This window comes from Cebus imitator, unplaced genomic scaffold, assembly GCF_001604975.1.
Source record: "Cebus imitator isolate Cc_AM_T3 unplaced genomic scaffold, Cebus_imitator-1.0 Scaffold558, whole genome shotgun sequence".
Classification (NCBI taxonomy): Eukaryota; Metazoa; Chordata; class Mammalia; order Primates; family Cebidae; genus Cebus; species Cebus imitator.
In genome coordinates, this window is record NW_016107873.1 from 871,980 (window position 1) to 888,780 (window position 16,801).

Below are 16,801 nucleotides of genomic sequence, written 5' to 3' on the forward strand. Positions count from 1 at the left end.
TTTGTTGGCCTCATATGTCTTCTTTTGTGAAGTGTCTGTTCATATCCTTTGCCCACTTTTTGATGGGTTTGTTTTTTTCTTGTAAATCTGTTTTAGTTCTTAGTAGATTCTGGATATTAACCCTTTGTCAGAATCAATATTGTGAAAATGGCCATACTGCCCAAAGTAATTTATAGATTCAACACTGTCCCCATCAAGCTGCCTATGACCCTCTTCGCAGAACTGGAAAAAACACCTTAAACTTCATGTGGAACTGAAAGAGAGTCCACATAGCCAAGTCAATTATAAGCAAAAAGAACAAAGCTGGAGGTATCACGCTATCTGACTTGAAACTATACTGCAAGGCTACAGTAATCAAAACAGCATGGTACTGGTACCAAAACAGAGATAAAGACCATTGGAACGCAACAGAGGCCTCAGAGGCAACGCCACACATCTATAACTATCTGATCTTTGACAAACCTGACAAAAACAAGCAATGGGGAAAGGATTCCCTGTTTAATAAGTGGTGTTGGGAAAACTGGCTAGGCATGTGCAAAAAGCAGAAACTGGACCCCTTCCTGACACCTTATACTAAAATTAACTCCACATGGATTAAAGACTTAACATAAGACCTAACACCATAAAAACCCTAGAAGAAAACCTAGGCAAAACCATTCAGGACGTAGGCATAGGCAAGGACTTCATGACTAAAACAACAAAAGCATTGGCAATGAGAGCCAGAATAGACAAATCAGATCTAATGAAACTCCAGAGCTTCTGCACAGCAAAAGAAACAATCATTAGAGTGAACCAGAATGGGAAAAATCTCATGTTTTAAGAAAGTTTACGTATTTGTGTTGGGCCACATTAAAAGCTGTTGGGCCCCATGTGGCCCAGCAGCCATGGGTCAGACAAGCTTGCTCTAAGGGGTTTCCCCCCATAAATAGTTGCCAGATTCTTTTGCATAGCATGTCTTATGTAAGTCCACTTTGCTCCACCCTAGTGCCTCTACCTTAGTTGAGGCCACTGTCTTCTCACCTAATTGCACTTGTTGCCAGCTCCTCATCCACTGAGCCTCCCTCTAGTTTCACCCTCTTATGTGATCTATTTTAGCACAACTGAGTCATTGTTCTCAAATGTATCAGGCTCTACTGGTCAAACCCCTCCTGGGCCCCCCATTTCTCCAATATAAATTCCAGAAACATGCTATGTTAGGACCTTTATGAGTTTATCTCTATTTACCTCTCCACCCTCACATTTCATACCTCTTTCCCCAACCTATTCCTCCTCCCCCCAAAAACATCCCATTATTGGTTAGCATTCTGTACACAGCTCTGGTAATTAGTATGATTAGAGCCCAGTAGTCTCTTCATGATTCTTTTCATCCTGGGGCCTTATGAAAGTGACTTCCTTTCCTGGAATGCACCCCACACCCTGTCTCCCCCTTGTTGGCTCCTACCTGAACTTCATAATTCAGCTGACAGAACAACCACTGTTAGGAGCCTTCTCTCAACCCTGGGTTGGTTTAGGTGCTTTTCTAAGGTTTATTTGCCTGTCTTCACAATTAAACTGTAGGCTCTCGGAGTGGAGATAATCTTGTTGCCCCCTGTATCCTTTATCCCTACTCTTTTGAGAGTGCTGTATAGTGTATTCCCTCTGAGTCTGCCTAGCAGTGCAGACTTAGAAGCTAGACCAACTGGGTTTACACCTGCCATTTACTAGCTGTGTGACTCTGGGCAAGTCTTAACCATTCTGTGCCTCAATTCTCTTATTGCAAAAATGTGGCTAACAATAGAACCTACCTCATTTGGTTGCTAGGAGAATGGAGTGAGTTTAAGTGTTTATGACAGTGCCTGGCATGTGGCAAGCATTCAGAATTAGCTACTGCTATGATTACTATTCTCATCGTCGTCATCATCCCCATCCTCAGCATCAGGCACTGTCCCTGGTGAATGGTATGGTCTCAATCAATTTTTGCTGGTTGGATTGAACGAATATTGACATGTTTGTTTTGGCCTTCCCCCAACCTTTCTCACTTGCTTCCTGATTTCTGGCAGTGTCCCAGGTAGATGAGATGGTGCAGAGTTACACTGGCATAAGTGAGAGGTTACAAATGGAGGATCCTCAGGAAGACTATCTTAAGAAATGAGGTGACTTTAAATTTGCAGAAGAGGGACCTTATCTTTGCTTGGATTACATAAGGGTTGAAGTTACTGCGTGTACTCAGGACAGGCCCACTTTATCCTAAAAGGTTCAGGGGAATGTCAGTTTGCATTGTAGTTTAACCAAGAGTGTTTTCCCTCCCTCAGTCTAGTTTAGGCTTTGGTTGAATTCTTAAATGAAGTTTATGAAACATTCATTCCTAGACAACAATGGGGATACCTAGAAGTTATAGTCAGAACATGTTAAATCCGTGTAACAGTATTTCCTGGTGCTGCTTACAGCAAAGTTCATTCATTATTGGCTGTTATTTGTGTTTCATTGGAACAGGATAATAATATGAAAAATCTTTTATCTGTTGCCCCCATTTTTTCTATTCAAGAACTGTATCTTCTGTGTCAGTCCCTTTTACAGTCATGGAACTGAGAACTAGAAGGTCAGCAATCACTCTGCCTACCCCTGACCATCGGCAGGCGCTGGAGGCAGGAGTAGGAGAATGGGACCTGGGTTTGAACTCCAGCTTTGTGACTTAGTAGCTGGGAAGTCGTGTTTGTACTACCTCAGGTTCTTCTAATACAGCCTTCTAATAAGGCCTGTTTCCTAAACTTTCAAGAGAGTTAAAGGATGTAACATATGTAATAGTTAATGCTCAATAAGGTCTTTTAAGTTGGTTTTATAGACTTTTATCCCCTTTCCAAATTGTTCCTATTAACAAACTAGAAAATTATCCAGTTTAGTGTTTCAAAGCTTTGGTTTCAGGACTGTGGTTCACATACTCTTATGTGTCAAGGAAATAAATTCCCTTTCTCTTTTTCTCTCTGAGAAGATAAACAGTGGACTTGACTTAGCCTTTGTCTCATTTAAGCAAGGCTTACCCACAAGCTTTTTCATATCACACCTGTGTGCCTGGCATATGCATGCCTCTTCAATAATGCAGAGAAATCCTTAGTAAATGACTTAAGGCTTTACTTACCTTTAACTCTTAGGTAGCACGCCCTGTGGCTATGTTGTATGGAAAAAGATGCTTTCTTAAGTATCTGCACATGGATTTCATGTTGACCATTAATGTTAAACCCAGTGTTCTTATTTCTCCCTCAGTTTCCTGTTTTACGTGAGTGGTAAGAACAATTTTGTTCTTGTTAAGTAGAAACAAGACCAAAGGTATTCAAAAGAGCATGTGTGTGCCATAATCAAAATCAACTGATTGTAAACATATTTCCCAGGAAGGTACCTTGGAATATGTGGATTTATCTGTTTTGGGAGCAAATCCATAGGAGCAGTGGAACAGGGTTAAGATCTGCTTACTGGCTAGTCTTATTATCTGGGAACATGTTACATTAATTTCCTTGGCTCCAGTTTCCTCATATATAAATGAGGATGTTGGATTAGATAAACCTGTTATGTGCTATGAAGCACAAAATTTCCCTGACCAGTGAACCTCATTTTGTATTTGGGGTTTCATGTACATTGTGATTCATGATTATTTGATAGTGTGAGACTAATGCTTATTCCTTTTTTTAATTTTTTAATAGAAAAGGTTCTTGTCAACAAAATTATAGAAATAAGATGTTGTAGAGGGCAGTTTAAACATTAAAACTCATTAATGGCTTTTAAAACTTACTAGCACCAGGGCACATTACGTCTGCTAATGAGGGCACCTTTTTTTCTTTCTCTTTTTCTTTTCTTTTCTTTCTTTCTTTCTTTTTTTTTTTTTTTGAGAGGGAACCTCCCTCTGTTGCCAGGCTGGAGTATATTGGTGGGATCTCAGCTTACTGCAACCTCTGCCACCTGGCTTCAAACAATTTTCCTGCCTCAGCCTCCTGAGTAGCTGGTGCTACAAGCCCCAACCACCACACCCAGCTAATTTTTGTATTTTTAGTAGAGATGGGGTTTCACCATGTTGGCCAGGATGGTCTTGATCTCCTGACATCATGATGCACCGGGCTTGGCTTCCCAAAGTGCTAGGATTTCAGGCGTGAGCCACCACACCCGGCTGTGGCTTTTTTTCTTAATTTAAGGTCACATGTTCTTAGCTATTTGTTGTGGTTATTTGAAAACAAATAGTGTCTCATTTCTTTATAATAAAATTCTCCAATTTACATTTTAACAGATAATAGTTTTTCTATAAAATTTGTGTGAATATATGTAATTTTTGATTTCGCTTTTGTTAAGATTAGCAGGCCCTAATAGCCAGCAAGAGTAGTAACATTTACTTTGTTGCGAAAACTCTCAGAAACAATCAGATTTTCCTTGTGTTTGGAATTTATGTCTTCTAGAAATAAATTCATCTCATACATGAATGAAATCAGTTGGCCAAACAAACTTTCAAACTCAATGTTTTGATTTTCAGATGATTTGAAACAGAGTGGCTCTCCTGAGATCTCTGGATGGTCCGCCTTCTTCTCCCTGCACTGGCAGGGTAGTGCTAGGTGTCAGCTCAGAGCTCATAAGGGCATGGAGACCCTAGAGGGAAACCAGAGCTCATGAGGGCATTGAGACCCTAGAGGGAAACAAGCAAGATGGGATTTTTGGAAACATGAGATGTCAGGATATCCAACCACACGATTGATTGACTTGGCAGACGAGCTACAATTGTAATCTGAAAATAACTACTACCAAGAATACTGTCACTTTTCTATATGAAAGAGAACAAAGAGGTTAAAAAAAGAGTACAGGCACCAGCTGCACTATTGGTAACATTGTAGGAACTTTTAGAATAAAATTATACTTTTGTGGCTCTAATCATACTATGGACATAATAGTATTAAAATGCTAAGCTAGTTTTATAGGATTTATGGCTTGCCAGTCAGAGAATGTCACCTGAATTTATCTAATTCCAGCAGCCATATTTTTGAGCTTTAGATAGTTGATGTTATTAATATTCTTAATGTCTGCTTGGTTATAATCCAATCTATAAAAGCTGTTATTACTATTGTTATTATCACTGATTAATGGTTGATTTTAAAGTTAAGGGGCATAATTTTATTTTCTTACATACATTTCTTTATTTTCACATTCTTCATTTTTCTTTACCTCTAAAGTTCGGGGGCATACATTATCTTATGTAAATTTAAATTATTTTCTAAAAGTTTGTGCTCATGGTGCATTTTAAAAAACTAGCAAATTTTAATTTATTTTGAAGTTGTATTGCTGCTCATCATAGAATCTTAAGCCGAGAGAAAATTTAGGAAATCATTTCATTCTTTCTTTGAGCTCCACCAGGTTTCTCCCTAAAAACTAGCCTTGAAAACAATGGTATCTATTTTATTTTGAAAGTTCTCTTGCGAAGTAGATCATATCAAAGTATATTTTTCACGGTTTTGGATAAATATGCTTTCAATAAAGCAGTGATTAAAATCTTTTGTCCTTAAAGGTTTTATGTTTTATTCAAAACATTAAAGAAAAAAATCTGCTTTAAAAACTCTTTTATTTTTGCAGTAACTTGCAGATTTGGCACTTTCTTGCTCCTGGCATCTTACATAGATTGTTATAGGATATATTATAGCTTTTATTCCCATGATATGTGGTCACATTAAGTTTAAAATATCATTTTGTGTTAATGTGAGTTGTCTCCCAGATCTCTGTAAATATTGATGCAATTTTATTTCCCTGATCATGTAGGGGATTTTGACATTGTTATATTTTGCAATGTATTGAGGGTTCATTTATTGGCACTACATGAAGTATGTCAGGAGACAAAAGATCTTAATGATGGAGAAAGTCCAGGAGCCTATTTAGGCCTAACTCCCTCCCACTCTAAACAGGCAATTTATTTGCCCCCTTCTTCTGCTGCTTCTTGGTAAAATTCAAATCTGACCTGCTGCTTCTTTACTTAAAATTCTGTAATGCTTCCCACCCACCTGAGGTTCCAAATCCCTATCCCTTAGCATAGCCTGGACACGCCTTACAGTTTGCCACCATCCTACCTGCCCAAGTCTCCTCTTTTGCTGTTCTGCATTACCAGGAGAGGAAATATATTCTAAGGAAGGAAGTTTGGTTTTGGAGTCAGGAAGACCTGAGCTAAGAACCTGCCATTACTGATCACCTCTGATTCTGTGAACTGACGTAGATTATTTGACATTTCTGAACCTCACTTTCCTCCTCTGAACAGGGAAATGATATTTCTTGTCTCACAAAGTTGTTGCAAGCATTAAATAAAATAAGGTGTGTGTAGTGCCCACCAAGGGTCTTCTTAAGTTAACTAAACATGAGGACTTACAAGGCTACCAGAGGCCACGTTCCTTGCCAGCAGGGCAGCTTCAAGAATTCCTCTCAGCAGGGCCTCTGCATGTTTACACAAGTGACAGCTCACATCACTTTCTGGGGACTGTTGTCTCCCCACACGACATAGTTCCAGGTACAAAGCATAAGCTCCAGATCAGCTGCTCTGGTTTAGAAGAAGCCTCCTGCTTTAAGCAGCTGATCTCTCTTATAGCAATTCTTGACATAGTTTGTAGGGTTCCCAAGAAGAGACTGCATTCAGGGAAGGCCAAAGCATAGCATTCCTATTAGACAGTTACAGCTCATTTATATTTTTTCCTGGTTCAGATGCAGTTTACCAACCAAGAATCATTTTTACTGTAAGCAGTGTTGCCTAGCAATATAGTCAATGCCTAAGATCTTACCTGGTTTCCAGGGTAACAGAGCTAGGTGGTTAAACCAAAGGTCAGATTCTCAAGCAGCAAGGGAAAAGGTTTGTTAACCCCTTCATTCCAATGTGCAACAGACCAAACCAGGGGCTTCACACATTACAGTTCTCAAAATATGGTAGTTCATTTCTTCAACAAATATTTAAGAGCTCATGCTGTACGATAAGAGCAATGTAAGACAGTACAGTGTCAAGGTACACAGATATGGCATCTACCTTCATGTTGTTTCTTCCATGATGCCCTTGATTCCTTTCATTGCCTGGAAAACTATCCTTCAAAGGTCAGCTCAGATATTACCTTTTCTCTGAAGTCTATGTACAATCTAATCCCCTAGCACTTTGTGTATATTGCCCTGAATTCATGGATTGGTCTTGGGGATCCATGAATCCCCTAAAGTAATATGCAGATTTTGTGTGCTTATAGGAATGTATGTTTGAGGAAAGGGGCTAACACATTTCTTGTTCAATGGGATCTGTACTACTTCCCCTGCACCCACCACCCCAAGAATTTAGAACCGTTACTCTGTTATGAGCATTTATAACACGGTTTTGCTATTTGTTTATAGGTCTATGTTTCTTACTAGAACATGAGTATCTTAAGAGAGACAACTGTACGTATTCGTATTTTGTGCCAGGGGAATGCCTGCATCATAGTAGACTTGTAGGAAACGTATGTTGAAAGAATCACTTCTTAGTGTGCTTACCAGGTTCAGCACCTTGATGATACCAATGATGCAGTGTATACTAATTTCAAAGGAAAACTTCTACCTTATGGTAAACTGAAATCAACCTTTCTTGTTCCTAGCTTTGTCCTCTGCAGTTATAAATTGTGTACCCTCTTCCAAACTGTAATTGCCCTTTTATATGACTCAGTTGATAGGGGAAATCAAAGGAAAATGGTTAACATGGGGGAATTGTTAAAAAAAAAAAAAAGTTTCATTCACATCTTAAATATTTTAACTTATAACATCTGAATGTACATTCATTTACTAGTATTTGTATTTTGTTAGAAGGAGAAACTTAGCAGATGTTACGTTAACCAGGTTATCGAGATTATCATCACTAAGTTGTGTTGATATGATATATTCTCTGATGTGATGAGAAGGGGTATGTCACTTCTGTGAGATTCTTTCCCCAAACCCATACCACCAGTCTAATCTTGAGACAATATTAGACAAACTGAGATTGAAGAATATTCTGTAAAACATCTGAGCTTTTTAAAAGTTTCAAGTTTCTGAAAAATAAGGAAATACTGAGAAACTATCACAGACTGGATGAGACTAGGGAGACTTGATTACTAAAAGCAAAGTGTTCTCATGAATTAGATCTTGGAACAGAAGAAAGGGATATTAGTGGAAAAACAGGTGAAATTCAAAATGTGTAGTTTTGACAAAGGTACCATGGTCTCATAAAATAGTAACATTAGGGACAGCTGGGTGAAGTGCATATGGGAACTAATATACTACCTTTGTAACTTTTCTGTAAATCTAAAATTATTCCAAAATAAAAAGTTTGTTAAAATAAAGTAATAGAAGAATTTATAGGAGAACGTTCTTAGGTGATTTGACAGTTAAGACACGTAAACCAAAATAAAAGACAGGAACACCAAAAAAATTTGTAACAGACTAATAGAGATAGGGCTTATACTCAATATAGAGCACATTTTTACAAATTAATAAAAACATAATAATATCCTGGAAAATAGTCACTAACACAATTCACAGAAGAAGCACAGTGGTCTCTAAGTAGAAAAGCTAGGTGAATCTCACCAGTAATTTAAGAGTTGCCAATTAAAGCAGCACTGAAAATAATTTCACCTATTACTGGTGCAGAAATGGAAAAATGATAATATCCAATTATGAAAAGGGTGAGTGGAGGAATTAGAGATTGGCACAGCCTTTCTGGAAAGAAATTCAACTAATAGGTGTTGGGTTTTAAAATATGCATATCATTTGTGCTTATCATCTCTCACTTATATGAGATTCTTTCTAAGGAAATAGATGTGTTCATAAATGTTCTAACAGGAGCATTCATCACAGAGTTATTGATAATGACAACCTCAAAACCTAAATATCTAACAGGTGAGGGAATGATCTCAAAAGTTTTGATGTACTTATGGAATAGAATGTTGTGGACTAATTTGGATTCATCTAAATAAAACAACAAAAGCAAGATATAGTATGTTTAGTCACCATTCCAAATATATCTTTTGAATGGATGGCAGAGAAACACAATGTCACATAAAAAGTAGTACTTATCTTTGGGTAGTGAGAGAAAAGGACGATTTTTGCTTTGTGTATACCTCCTTGCATTTTCAAAATTACCTCTAGTGAGTATATATTACTTTTATAATTGGGGAAAAATTAGCATTGCAAGCCGTGTGGTTAATGAATTTCTTTCATCTTTAATGTTCATTTAATTAAGAGAATGTTAGTTCCATTTTGTTCTGTGTAAAACGATTTTTCCTCTTTCCACTAGGAAGCTGCTCAGGGTGCTTCCACTGCCAAGTGAGAATTGGGGAGCTCTAATTGGAGAATGGTGTTGTCATCCCGACCCCTTTGCTAATAAACCCCTTCATCCGCAAGAGGAGGACTGTTTTATTGGAGACTCTTTCTTCTTGGTGAATTTAAGAACCAGTTTGTGGCAGCCAAGACCTGAACTATCCCCCATGGAGCTGTGCTGTGTTTCTTCTGACAACCATTGTAAATTGGTAAAATATCATTTCAAAATAAATGCTAATTTAGAGGTTGTCTTAGATACTGGTTTCTTCAATCTTTTCCTCAGGGCTTGTTACACAGACTGCTGTAAAGGCCAAAATTCATTATGTTCAACTGTCATCTCTATCTCTGCTTTATCAAAACAGGAAGAACATAGGGCTTTAAACTAAAACAGCCACAGGGGCCTAGAAGAATAAGGAGAGGAAGACCTCTGCAGGTGTAGAATTGGGTGTACTACCACTTTACAAACTAAAATGTCCCACTTTCTTGTTCTTAGGACAATATTCCATAATTTGTGTGCATTTTATCCTAAATAGTCCGATTTAAGTTAAAAGTGTTCTCTTGCTCCGGGATATGTACTATCCGATTAGGCTGAGGTATTTTACTATTTCTGCCCATAGACTAAACTTCTGCTGAAGTCATAAATGCAGATGTCATCAAGTAAAAAGAGGAATGGAGGAGCCCAGGAATGGAGATAAAGCTCGTGTTGCAGGGTCTAAGTTGGTGCTTGACAGCTCTCTGGTGGCTCTTATTGTATAAGTTGCTTTGGGAAGAAGGCAGTTTTCTTTCACTGCAGAGAACAAGTGTTTTACTTTATTTTAAAAGAAAATCAGTGGCATTGGCGTGACCCTATGAGAAATCATTCCCCTGATGGGCAGTCAATATAGATATTATTTAAAAAGTAAAGAAAATCATTGCCAGAGAATCATTTTAACATCTGATTATTGGTGGGAACAAAAATATTATATTTTAAATTTCATTTAGAACTCATTTAATTTTTGTAATAAGAACTGAGCAACTGCAGGAAATATGTAGTAGCTGGGCAGCTCTTAGGTTGTAAATTAGTTTTATAGAACTATTTTGAGGAAGATGAGGAAATTTGTTAAATGTGGAAGTTAAGTTGTCAGATAAAATTATTTAAGTGCCTCATCTTACACTGTAAACAGAAATCCCTTTACTAAATATGGTTCATTCTGATGAGCTATAGTTACTTTGCATTTTATATTTTAAAAGGTAAATAGTAAGTTAATATAAATTTTTTATATTTAATATGATTAATTTAATTTGTATTTTGATCTAAATATATGTACTAATACTTTATTATTTTATGTGTTTTAAATTTCATCTTTATGATTAAGCTATACATTTAAAAAATATTTGGAAGTTGTGAGCAGAAAAGTAGAGAAAGATTAAATGAGGGAAACCATGTTTCCCTTTTTGAATAAACTCAGCACTCTGTGCTGAAATATATTCTTCACATTTACATCTTTATCAGTTATGTGATGCCATTTACAAGAATTTCCCTTCATAGTAAACAGCTGTCTGATCCATTAAAGAAAGGCCCTTCATATTTTTAGACATTACAGTTTTTATTATCAAGGAGACTGTGGGAAATTCTGTACTATCATGACAAGCTGCTGTTGACAAGATTTTCTTCAAGTTAGCCTAGATGAAAGTTCTGCTTTAATTGTGTATTGTAGCAGTCCAAAGAGTGTGCCTGTGACCAAAATAGAAACAGAAATTTGGAAGGACTGCTTAAACAGTGCTCTCAAGGCTCCTGTGGGAACAAGGCTGCTCTGTGCTATTGAAAATCTTTTTTTCCTATCACCCAGTCTAGCCATCTAGCAAGGTTTTGAAATGTCACATGATAACAAAGCATCCTAATGGTATCTCTTGGGAAACATTTTTTTGGTGAGACAATATCAAGGGTCCTTAGAAATTGAAACAACACAAAGAGAAAATAAAGTGAGGACAGGAGGCTAATCCACCTCTCTGAGCAGCCCTGCCATGTCTCAGATATATTGACTTAATTAGTCCACAACAATGTCTGTCTTTGCTCTGTAGAGTTCCCACACTTAGACTGCTTCATTGCACAACTTGCTTTATTATTTCCTTGAAGGATAGGTGAAGAAAAATGCATTACAAAGCAGAGATTCTCTTTAAACAAAATGTATGTGTTATAATATGTTTAATTTAAAAGGTCTGTTTTAAAAACAGCTCAAACAAGCAAACGTGAAGCCCAACTCTATTATTTCTTTTCTTCCATAGCCTTTTAGGACTTATAGTACTTTATTTGCACCTTTGTCATTGCAGCAGTATCTACTTATTTTTAAAAGATACCTGCTGGAGATTTCCCTATTCATGTATTCATGTATCATCTCTCTTGTGCTGTTTTGTGCCTACCCACATAATAAAAATTTTGCATCTTATAATAATGGAATGATAAAGATGGCATTTCATCCTTTTGTAAGATTCAAACTATTATTCAAGACTTCACTCTTTTTTAAAGAACAAATAAAATTGATCTTTGATTATATTAATTTTACTGCTGGCAAGGATGATTAACATCTTTACCTTTTTGTTCTTTCTTGGAGTACTTAGTAATAATTAGATTTTGGTAATTTGTTTTTTTAAATCCATAAGTGTGTCTTTTTTGTGTTTTTAGAACAATGTGTTGTCAAACTCTACAGGTATTCAGAAGTATAAAAAGAATATTATTACAAACTTCAATATGGATTCATCAAGTATGCTTCATCTGTTCTTTTTTTCTGAAGTGCTTTAAAACAGTCATGTCATTTTACCCCTATGTGTTTCAATATGTACATCTACAAATAGGGATTTTAAAAATGTAGCCGCCCTATCATTATCACGCTTTATAAAATTAACAGTTATTCCTTGATGATAAAATACCAGGCCATATACAGATTTTATCAATTGTCTTAAAAGTATCTTTTACTATAGGTTTGTTTGAATCAAGATCCACACATATGAGTGAGGTAATTTGCTTGTTGTTAATCTGATTCTTAAATCCTGATTATTCACGTCTGATAAGGATATAGTCTTATGTTAACAACAAACAAACAACACTTTACCTGCCCCCTTGAAAGACAAGGTAAGATGTTCTGTGAGAGCAGTTACAAATGAAATCCATACCAGAGCACTTGAAAAAAAACATTTCTGCTTCAAATAGAAAGATTCTTTCTTTTCAAGCATTGTTATTACAATACAAATATTAGTTTTTAGTAAAGCCTTTGGTTTTTGGTAAGATCTAATGAGTGTGATCAGATTTAACTTGTACAAAATAGTACTCTTTAAAAAATATTTTTAATATCAACTTGGAACCGTACAGATATGTTTTACTGTAAGAAAGCATGAAACTGCCAGAATACCACTCTTTATATACCATACTGACTTTCTGAGCTCTCTTCTTCCTGGACCTGAACAAATTGGCACCTTCCTAGGTTTCTGTGTCTGTCTCTTACCTCTGATGGGAATGACCCCATCCAATTTCCCACCTGGGTCAGGCTCTGAGACCTGCCATTTGTGATGTTCCTGATAAAGGTGTCAGTACAGTGGCCAGAGATGGCACACTGTGGGGCCCACTTTGTGAGTGTGCCTGGATAAAAGTTTGAGCCAAGTCTGAGCTGACTTACGAATTTCATGTGTGCTTTTGTTTTCTCAGCAGAGACTTTTAGAGAAAGTCTGCAGAATCTGTCCAAATACTGCAGCTAGAACAGGATAAAACGGAATAAGTGTTTATATTACTGAAGGTTACTTCAGTGCATGAAGGGATTCATCTCAGGAGTTTCTAAATAGAAGAGCTGTGGACATCTATGGATTTTTTACTAGTTGTCTGTGTTTGATGCTAGGAGAAGGAATAGGTCATTAGAGAAAGACCCCAATATGAATTGTGCTGTTACTCTTGACTTTGACCTCTAATTGAATATATATATTTTTACATCAAGATCTGATAACACACACACACATTCATATATACATACACACATATACAAACACATGTCAGAAGTTTCTTGAAGCAGAACTTGGTGTTTGAAGAACTGCTGTATTTTCTATTCTATTGTATTTCATTTTTAAAAAACACAGTAATCCACTGAATTGGTTCCATGAATTGGTTCCCACTAATGGGATGCATGAACTGTAGTTTGGAAAACACTTAGCATAGTGTTTAGAAGCGTTAGCATCAGAGGGACCCAAATTCAAATATCAGCTCTGTCAGTTACTAGCAGAACATCCATGGAACGCAATTTAAATGTACTTCTTCTGCAACTTTTCAGGAAATTATGCCAAGGAAAAAATATTTATACTCAAATGTATATTAATCAGGAAAAATTTTTTTCGTTAGATTAAATACACGTTATCCCACGTCAGAAGTCACTGTCCTTCTTTACTTCAGCCTACACCTATTCTCTGGTTTCCCAGGAAGGGTACCCTGGAGTGTCCAGAGTTGCAGAATCTCCTTTTCCCTGCCCACTTTATATGGCTTCTGCCTTGTTGCAGTATATCTGGATGAGAGGAATGTTGTATGGTTTTAACAAAGGTACAATTATGGATGTGAAAAGGAGTATTCTTTGTTTATTGATTAGGCAAATGCTATTTTAATCTGTATCTCAAATAGTGAATTTGGATTTTTGAAGGTTAGGATTGTTTCAGGAATTATTCCAGAGCACTACCTGTCTTTCCAGTTACAGTGCCTATCCTAAGTGGAAAAAATGAAAGTATGTGAACAGACTAGATACTTTTAACTTTTCATTTGTTGGTAGTTAAAGGTTATAGGTTACTTTGATATGAATTACACTGGACTAGGAGTCCAAATAGTGTGAGTTCAAGTTCTGATTTTTCTGTGTTGTATACACATGAGTTGAGGCAAGTCGTCAACCCTGTCTTGTTGTCCACTATCTTCCTGTTCTAAGTTATAAGGCTATTTGGAAGCACTTTTTAGAAATTTAAGGTGCTACTTATTCAAATTATTTGGCAATATTTGAATTATCAAGAAGTGGCTAGTTTTGGAAAAGTGAATCTGTGCTTTATTGTTTCTTAAGACTTGAAAAAATTATCTCTGTGCATGTGAATTATGCATACAAGCTAAATGTATTTGCAGTATTTAGTAGAGGGCAGAATAAAATGTAAAGTTCAATGTATACCCTGGGGACTATGTTAAAATTATATATTCCTTTTAGGAAAAGCTGAATGACATTTAAATGACATTTTTCTGTTCTGCAGGAACCAAAGGCAAATACCAAAGTAATTTGTAAGCGTTGCAAGGTGGTGTTGGGAGAGACCGTGTCATCAGGTAAGAGTTTCATAACAAGAAGCCAAAATGATTGCCTTCTTGTTTAAAAGCCAGAATGATATCTTATAGTAAATATATAAGAAAGATCGATGATTAATACATATTGTAAAATTGGTGCTTTTCAAAATAGACCCCAACTAACATATCATTCAATATACCAAGAAGTTTCTGTATTTGGACCTTCATAAGTACAAAAGTATTGAGTTATAAGCATTAAGAAGTTGAGTCATTTTCAGTGTTTCATAGCCTCTTTGTAGATATAAAGTAATAGTATAAAGTTTGTACTTGGGTCTATTTTAAAGAAAATTGGAGCTTTTTTCTTTTTCTTTCTTTCTTCCTTTTTTATTTTGTAATGTTACCTTCCTGGTAACTTACAGAGCAGAGCCTTTTTGTTAATACAACTCCTTAGTTAGTAGAATTGGTGCCCAGAGATGGAGAAATTGTTTTTCTTGGCTGCCGTCTGGCTTGGGGCTGTATTTTGGGGCTGGGGATGGGAGAGGACCCGTTGAAATGGAAGAAAACACATTCTGAGTTTTGTACTTTGTCCCTTATTCTTTTTTATTTCCCAGTAGCATTGATTATATTTTATGTAAGCTCTGTTACACTACTTTAAAATATAATAATGAAAATCCTGATAATTAAAATGCATTGCTGTTTAAAGATACAGTTTAAAGTGTCTAGAGAGCTACAACATGCTGTGTTAGCTTTGTGGATGATGAATAATTGCTGTTAATACAATTAATTAGAAGATGTAATTTATATGAAGCAGTTGTACTTAAGGGAAGGCAGATGATGGTATTTTTTTGTTTGTTTAATCATCAGAATCTTGTAAGTAGTTACTTGTTCACAGTGAGCCAAAAAGGAAAATCGAGTTAGTAAAGGATACCATCCTCAATGTCATTTTTGGAAAATGAAAGCAAGCCCCTGAAGCAACACCTTAGAAAATGTTAAGGCTCCTGGTTAAATAAGGTGAACTGATTTTTAAATTCTTTTCTCTCTGAAGTCCTGTTGAAATGTCAGTTGAGGAATAAAAAGATATATATCTATAAAGGCAAAGAGAAATGGAGAAGAGTTGACAATGACATAAACAAGAGATGTAAACAGACTTTTTTGGAATACACTTGGCAGCCTGAAGGAAGTTGCAGCTTCAGTGTCCGTAGATAATTTGGATGAGGAGTGAGCCAATACTCACTGTAGAACCCTAGAACAGGTTAGAATTTGGAGGCAGCCAGTAACAGGGAAGGCAGCCTGAGGCAAGGAGCTGGAAGCAGGATGATTGGTTCAAAGTGTACATATGGAGCTACTAGATTTCCAGATTTCCCACTTCATTTTCAACTTGCTTATATAATCCTCAAGGTGGGAGATTGGAAGACCACCCCCCATTTTTTTTTTTTTTTTTTTAATAATGAAAGAATACCAACTAGAGGAAAGACTTGCAGACACTGCTTCTTTGGAGTCATTCAACCAAAAATGAGCTTATATTATTGTTCAACAAAAATGAGCTTACTGTAGGCACAGTGGTATATGCCTGTAGTCCCAGGTACTTGGGAGGCTGAGGCAGGAGGGTCACTTGAGCCCAGGAGGTTGAGGCTGTAGTGCACTATTACTGCACCTGTGAATAGCCACTGCACTTCAGCTTGGAGAATATAGGGAGACCCCGTCTCTTAAAAAAAAAAATTATTGGGTACAGGTACAAAAAACTTGTATTTGTTCATTCACTGGGTATAGGTACAAGAGCTTCCTCTCAGCATTTCACTGCCTTACACTAAAATTGAAATGGATTGTTGAGAATCATCAAATATTTGAGGAAATCTCCAACAAAAAAGAAACCAAGGCAAATACAGTAAATAATTTAGCAAGCAGATTAAAAGCACTGAGAAGAAACGCATTATGTATACCAGAAGAAAACCTTTAAAAAATACATAAAATGCCCTTGGAGAAATAAAATCATTGCTTCCATAATTCAGAGAATATGAAATTTAAAAATGTGATACTTCAAGAAAGAAAAATCAAAGAATTAAAAGATAAAATTAAAGAATTGGGCCAGAAATTAAAACCAAAAGACAGAGATTGAAAGTTAAAGAAGAGGCCAGGCACGATGGCTCACACCTGTATTCCCAGTACTTTGGGAGGCTGAGGTGGACAGATCACCTGAGGTCAGGAGTTCAGGACCAGCCTGGCCAACATGGTGAAACTCCATCT

At 36.6% G+C, this 16,801-nt stretch overlaps 1 protein-coding gene across 3 annotated transcripts in view; it reads left to right on the forward strand.

Moving 5' to 3' along the window:
• UBE3D (ubiquitin protein ligase E3D) overlaps positions 1 to 16,801 on the forward strand; it is a 193,652-nt gene that overhangs the window by 17,733 nt on the left and 159,118 nt on the right. For all 3 annotated transcript variants that reach the window (XM_037733944.1, XM_017515769.2, XM_037733943.1), the window contains exons 4-5: positions 9,269 to 9,500; positions 14,530 to 14,599. In XM_037733944.1, coding sequence (XP_037589872.1) covers positions 9,269 to 9,500; positions 14,530 to 14,599 — 302 coding nt within the window. The remainder of the gene's footprint in view (positions 1 to 9,268; positions 9,501 to 14,529; positions 14,600 to 16,801) is intronic.